This window comes from Sinocyclocheilus grahami, unplaced genomic scaffold (assembly GCF_001515645.1).
Source record: "Sinocyclocheilus grahami isolate Dianchi unplaced genomic scaffold, SAMN03320097.WGS_v1.1 scaffold18.1, whole genome shotgun sequence".
NCBI lineage: Eukaryota > Metazoa > Chordata > Actinopteri > Cypriniformes > Cyprinidae > Sinocyclocheilus > Sinocyclocheilus grahami.
The window spans coordinates 1,633,346-1,640,564 of record NW_015505197.1 but is presented as its reverse complement, the minus strand read 5'-3'; the positions used below and the strand labels follow the sequence as shown (position 1 = coordinate 1,640,564).

The following is a 7,219-nucleotide window of genomic DNA, read 5'->3' as shown; positions in this document are numbered from 1 at the left end:
TCCTATCACTCCTTACACTTTCACAGCTCTTCTTCTTCTTCTTTACATCTTCCTGATATCACACACATATGCACTTTTCTTCACCCTGATCTTTGGTCCAGTGAAGACTTCAACAGGAGGCCTGTAGACCTGTAAAGAATTGGCTTTGTGGTTTTCTAAAAAGAAAAAAAGAAAAATGTTGTAGGCCGCATGGGGGAAGTAAGCCGCTAATGTAAGCATGTAATAGTTTTCTATAAATAATCAAATGACAACATGGGCTCAATGACATCTGGGGATTGTAAAAGAATATGTAACCAATTTTAGTGCTATTAAAGTGAAATAGAGAACAAAATATATAAGAGGCAATATATAGGGAAAGGTTTCATTTGGAACCAGGGAATAAAGGCTTTATGGAAGCATAGGATATAGCCACTGCCATTGAGAACAGAAAAGAAAGTAGGGTCTTCAGACTGGACGAATAGAATTAAAGCAGGAGGAAAAATGTGCAGTGCATAAAATCAATCAGTCGATAATTGGCTCACTTCTCATGTGTGTGCAGGTGGGTGGCCATATATCTTTTCCTAGGAGCACTGATTTGATTTGCACTTATGTTTTTACAAATAATCAATGCTTCATTTTGACCACATAACAGATTGTGCCTTGTATAGTACACTTTCATTTTGAGACAGTGACAGACATGATTCTCAATTATGGGTGTTTATGACTTCATCCGTCTTCAGCCACCTCAACCTTTTCCATTATGGTGGAATATTATTTGTACGGAATCCATTAAATTCACAAGGCAGGACTCTAATGGTGGGGCTTCAGTGCTTTGCAGAGGGAAAAGTTTTTTGAAAGGTTAGCTTTAGCAAAAGAGCTGCTGTTATGACACCAGAAATTGCTTTATTGATGGGCTTCTTCAGAGCCTGAGCATTTGGTCCATTTGTAACGGGCTCCATATCTCTATCTCCCTTCAGACACTGATGAGAAGAAACCACTGCTGCCTCAACCCGATTACAGCACTGTAATGACACACGGTCAGAACGCTTGGCCCAAGAACACTCACACCTGGCTATTCTATGGAAGGAATCACCTGTCTGTGTGTGTGTGTGTGTGTGTGTGTGTGTGTGTGTGTGAGAATCTGGACAGGTGCTGCAAAGCCATTCCACAGATTCAGCCATGTCAGAAATAATGAATGGGGTCTTTTAGCTCTTGGTTGGCACAAGGAAGAAACAGATCATTGCATTAATGTAGGACACTGAGGGTCAGGGAAACCTGTTGAACATCTCTGTACCTGTAAGCAGCATTTACGGTTCACAAGGTGTCAGATACCACATTCTTGATACTCATACCTTACACAATAAGCACAACAAGCATGATTACATAGACCATATATTTAACCATGTAACTAAAGAGCCTTTTCTATTCTTTATCAATCTTTAAAGTGCTAGTTCACCAAAAATTAAACTGAATACTATTTCTATCATAGCTCTCAGTGGTTTTAGAATTACATTTCTACTTAATTATTTCCACTTTCCACTTTCTGTGGTAGTATCCTATGAGCGTAGATGGACAACCATGGTCCTGATGGTCCACTGGTGATCCAGCTTTTGGACGTGAACTGACCTGTGACCCACTTAGCAAGAGCTTCCTCTCACCCTCAAAGTGACATTGAATTCTGCTCTTTTCTCCGTGCCCAATGAGCATATAAAATCAGCTCGCTGATACTTGGTTAATCACGCTGTAACTCAGAGCCTCTAACTATCTCTCAGCCAATCAATAGCTTCACCATCCCTATTAAGGTAGGCCAGGTCAGGGCCAGGCCACAGTCAGTCCTTTACAACTTTAATGCCATGTTTAAATCCATTGTGTGTATTACAGTGAGACGAGCAGCCTGACCTTCAAGCTTTTAATGCCTCGTTTCAATAGTGCCGGACATTAATGCACTGGGAGAGAGCATGCAGTGGTCATTTTGTACAAGTCGGATAAACAGATCAAGAGATTTTAAAGTGAGGGTTTAGACTAAGTGTGCTAATAATGCTACTTAGAAAACATGTTTAGCTTATTAATATTCATGCATTTGGCATATATGCTGTTATCAAAATCAACTTTAGGTGCATTCAGGGTATGGCATTAATGAATTCTCTTATAATGGTCATATGAATCCACAGATCAGTCTGTCTGTATGCTAATAAATCTAGATCAATAAATATATCTATATATCCAAAACAAATCTGGTGCACCCCAAATTTAAAAACCATTTACAAAATAGACCTTTAAAAATAATTATAATCCCCGTAGTTATTTAATGCTTTTTAGAGATTTCATAGTGACCAAACACATCGGCATGCCGTAAGATCCAACAGGCGTATACTGTAGCCGCACAAAGGTTTGGAATACCTCCTCGCCCATTTTTCAGCGTGTGGTGCTTTTCGATATTATATTAATGTCTTTTATCACAATTTCGACCAGACGAGAGAAACTCACAAGATATCAAAACAAAAATCTATAGGCCTATAATACGTGGGCAATTATAGCGCGAAGTTAGCGGCGTCGGGTCATTGTCACCGCGCGGCGCGCTTTTCTCATCTCCCGGGGTCGTTAGACGATGATGGATGTAAACCTATAAAGTATCTAAACTGGACCTTTTAACAAACCATGAGCAATACTATCATTTCTTTAATAGAACCTGCTGACCGTGTCATTCCGTTCTGCCATTTGTCATTTTCCCGGTGAAATAATCAATAACTCCACGCTCTGAAATAAATAATCTAAAAGTCAGGGCACATTATATCTTCCCACCAGGCAGAGACAAAAAGAGCCGAGACGAAGACTAATATGAAATATCTACGCAGCCTTCATGGCACAAGCCCCCAATTAAGGCATGCAGCGAACACTGAATAGAAGTTTGTGTGTAGGCCTAACGTCCATCATTCACGGATAAAACTCTTTGTATGAAACATTCGTTCACTGTTTAGTTACACTGAATGAATTAGTCCTGCCTTACACCCTCTAAATCTCAGTATTGTTTTGGTAATAAATCTGCATTATTTTCATGCAAGGTATTAGAATTAAGCCTTTTGTTAAAAACTGGTAGCCGATATGTGGGGCTGCAGCAAAAATCTTTTGAGAAATATTTGCATTATGAGCATTTGTAATTTCAGATAATTAACAATCGTACAAATAATGGCAACTTGGCATAGAAATCACATATCTTTGTAACATCATTGACTATTTAACCTAACACCTGATGACGCTAGGGAACTATTTATTTAATCGTTGATTTTGACGATAAACATGTAATGAAAGTATACACGTGATCAAAAGACTTTTAACTGTTGCATAGTATTTTTTTTTTCTGACTAAGCTTCTTACAAGCTAGTTTGGGCTGCTAACCGACTCAATGTCTTTGGATAATGTCTTAACAATCCTATCATTTCATTTTATTATTTCGACACAATAAGACTAATCCTATTTACTAATCCCATTTACAAATAACATTGGTATTTAGAAAACCATTGTCTGTTTTGTTTCATGTCACCACTTCGGATCACGTGCCAGCTTAAATTTAACAGCAATCAATAATATCATAATCAGATGTGACAGCAGTTCTGATGAAGTTGTAACTCCCATGCATTTACTCTTTAAATGTGCCATTACTATTATTAGTAGTAGTAATATAATTAACAACAACAACAACAACAATGCTATTGTTATCATAATCACCGTTTTATTATGTCCAAGACTAAATTACTCTGTCGATCTAGCTATATTGCCAAAGGGCTTAATTCGTTGTAGTAATTTTACAGCAGCACGATGGATTTTGTTGGTTTGCTGACTTGGCTTACAGTCTGTTTTTCAAACATGCAGTAATTCTTTATAACCCGTAGAGGACGCTCTCGCCTCGTTCTATCAGTGACTTGTGGCCTCAAATTCACTCTTGATAATTATGGCGTCAAAATGATCGTTTTCATAAGACGAGACGACAATAAGAAACGGTTTTGATTAAAGATGGACAACGTTGGCAGCTTGATGACAGGCCATGTGTTCACTGATGTTTTTTTAAAGTGACAATGTGCTGCTCCCGAACAAACTCAACATTTAGTGGCACCAAATGTATGACCTCATTACCTACTGGTTTAATTTTTCTTTGCTGAGATTTTGTGTTAAAACACCTTAATCTTAACCTTGAAACAAACGAAGGTAAAGTCCAATACTCTGCACGTATAGATGGTAAAGAGTTAAAAAAGTAACAAATCTAAGGAACGTTGGTTTGCAATGAAAACGTATTAAATATTGAAGTTTAAAACAGTAATGCTTAGAAAAATGAATGAATGACTGGACTGGATGGAAGGATGGATGGATGATTTTAATGAAATAATGATTTCAACTTTTTTTTAAATACCAGCTTTACCTAAAAATTACCTGTAAAAAAAGAATTATAGCTTTCCATATTGTTTACAGTATTATATACGAAAGGGTTTCATACAATGTTAAAATGCTGTAACATTTTAGTATAGCTACTACAAATGCATGTTTAAATATAGCTACTTGTACAAATCATTTGCTACTACAATATTCAACATACTTGGGTTGGACTTATGCTTTAGTTTATTTGCTATATTATATACTATAAGAAAAAAAGAAAATACAATTTTCTTACAACATTGACACTTTTTCTTCTTATTTATTAGTGCAATTTCATATCAATGCACCTAACTGCAGTTTACGCCTGTGTGTCAATGTTTTTATGCCCAAATGTAAAAAGTCTGTAAACAACTTTTCAGAGATACACTGATAAAAAAAAAAGTGAACTGTAACTTTGCAATGCTCGTGTCCTAAACTTTTCGCTAGTGCCTTCATCGGCGCACTGCTTGAGCTAAATCCTTGTTCCTTTGTGTTAATGGGTCGTCCTCATTTGCCACCTAATTGGACTATATAAGACCAATAACAGAAGAGAACTCTCAGCCCAGCAGCCAACGCAAAGAGTCTGGCAGGCCCCTCCTCTCTCCAGACTCTCCACTTCCCATCTCTCCCTTCATCCCATTTGCTATTGTACGTGCCCAATCGCCGTATACTTTCTGCATTTAACTCTGGTGACATTTTTATTTCATCATTAGCATCTGGCGCCAGACGGACGCGGTGAGCATCATTTTCACCAAGGAACTCTCGAAAGATGATCAGCAAGATTAATATTGTTTATCTCGCTCCGCATTGTTGTCTTTCGTTTTAACGTCAGTGCTGACCGTAAACAACCGCGTTTAAGTTCCCACTACTGGAAGAGTTTACCAAGGACCTTCAAATTGTTAACATATATTTTTAAGCCTTTTTCAGAAAATAATATAACCCCGAATTTCAAGCCAACATGCCCGAAACAACCCAGGATACATGTGCTTCGGTGAAAGACTCTCCATTCTTCATTAAAAATCTTCTCAATTCTGACAATAAGCCGCCAAAGCCTAAGCCTATTTTGGCATCAACTAAAGCAGGACTTGATGGCAGCTTCTCGCTCTCTCAGTTTGGGGAATTCAACTTTCCTCGCTTTGAGTTCCCGACCCAGCGCTTTGCGTTACCGGCTTATCTTGAGCGTGCCTCGGCGTGGTGGTACCCGTACACACTCAGTGCATCTGCGCATCTTCACAGAACAGAAGGTAAGGTTTGAGTTCTCAGAACAGCTTTTTGTGTAGTGTGCATTGATTTATTATGATTTATCATAAATAATAGCGTGATTCTGCTAGCAAATGTTGCTGCATTTGTATGCAGTGTTAATGAGAAGCAAGTCAGCCCATAGTTTGGAAAATGTTTCCGGACATATTATAAATAATTTAAGCATACAGGTATCAATTTACATAAGCTGTTTTCGTTCTTTAAATATGAAAGTGGAATGTTTTGAAATGATCTTAGCTTTAAAATGCGATGTTTAAATTTGAAAACATTGAGATTTGGACAGTAGGCTACGATCCACACTTGTTTGCACCTGTCTGTCATGTGGCAAAGTGACGCGACCTGTGAAACTTGATATGAATATGTTTCTGAAAGAAAACGAATGCTAATTTGATCTCCCTACTGTAGCAGCACAAAAAGCGAGAGACTCCTCACCGATCACAGGCACTGACCGAGATTCACCTGAGCTCGTGCTCAAATCAGACCCGGATGCCAAAGACGATGAAGACGACAACAAAAGTGGAGACGAGATTGTCCTCGAGGAGAGTGACACTGAAGAGGGTAAAAAAGAAGGCGGCGTGGACGACTGGAAGAAGGGTGACGACGGCGCGGACAAGAAAACTTGCCGGAAAAAGAAAACTCGCACGGTGTTCTCGCGGAGTCAGGTGTTCCAGCTGGAGTCCACCTTCGACATGAAACGCTACCTCAGCAGCTCAGAGCGCGCGGGCCTCGCTGCCTCGCTTCACCTCACAGAGACCCAAGTCAAAATCTGGTTTCAAAACCGCAGAAACAAATGGAAACGTCAGCTGGCCGCAGAGCTAGAGGCCGCCAACTTAAGCCACGCAGCTGCGCAAAGGATTGTGAGAGTGCCCATCCTGTATCACGAGAACTCGTCCTCTGAGAGCTCCAACACAGCGGGAAACGTGCCCGTAAGCCAGCCGCTGCTGACTTTCCCTCATCCGGTTTACTACTCGCATCCCATCGTCACCTCCGTGCCCCTCCTCAGACCGGTTTGAGAGGACGAGAGATGACTTTTTCTATGTAACTATGTAACTAAAACGATTTTACAAAGACTCGAGAAGAGGGAAAGAGAACAGGGGGAAATGAAACCAAGAGACGAATTATTTTTGTTTAAAAAATAATTAAAAAAGAAAGAAAAGAAAAATTGTACAAAGACGCACTATCATGCATTTGAGCCCTACATTTTTTTTATAACTCATAAAAACTACCCATAAAACTACACACGAATAAGGCGAATGTTTAGAGGCCTACATTTCTAATGTTGATGTTGGTTGGTGGTGAATTACAATAATTCGTTAATTTACTTTCATTATTATTATTATTATTATTATTATATACCTGCTACGGTTTATGACTATCTCAAATCAACTTGTTGACACGTCAAAGAACAGGTTTTATACACATGGTTGAATTTCTTTATAGCACAAAAAAAAAAAATCACACAGCCCTGAACACGGATGTGCAATACTACTGTGTATGATCTATTTATTAAGGCAAAATAGGTTCTTAGGTTGAGAAGATAACCGCTGAAAACGATTTTGGTCCCGCGTTCAAT

The 7,219-nt window shown here is 38.9% G+C and overlaps 1 protein-coding gene across 1 annotated transcript; it reads left to right on the top strand.

Annotated features, from left to right (window-relative positions):
• Positions 1–5,035: 5,035 nt before the first annotated feature.
• LOC107553969 (homeobox protein HMX3-like) lies at positions 5,036–6,977 on the top strand. Its single transcript, XM_016236316.1, has 2 exons — positions 5,036–5,630; positions 6,052–6,977. The coding sequence occupies exons 1-2, from the start codon at positions 5,345–5,347 to the stop codon at positions 6,657–6,659; spliced, it is 894 nt and encodes a 297-aa protein (XP_016091802.1). The 5' UTR covers positions 5,036–5,344; the 3' UTR covers positions 6,660–6,977.
• The last annotated feature ends 242 nt before the right edge of the window (positions 6,978–7,219 follow it).

Bases quoted from the DNA above. Each gene is read 5' to 3' on its own strand.
- LOC107553969 (XM_016236316.1), top strand. From the start codon at position 5,345: ATGCCCGAAACAACCCAGGATACATGTGCTTCGGTGAAAGACTCTCCA. The intron at 5,631-6,051 runs GTAAGGTTTGAG...TCCCTACTGTAG, and splicing joins GCATCTTCACAGAACAGAAG to CAGCACAAAAAGCGAGAGAC.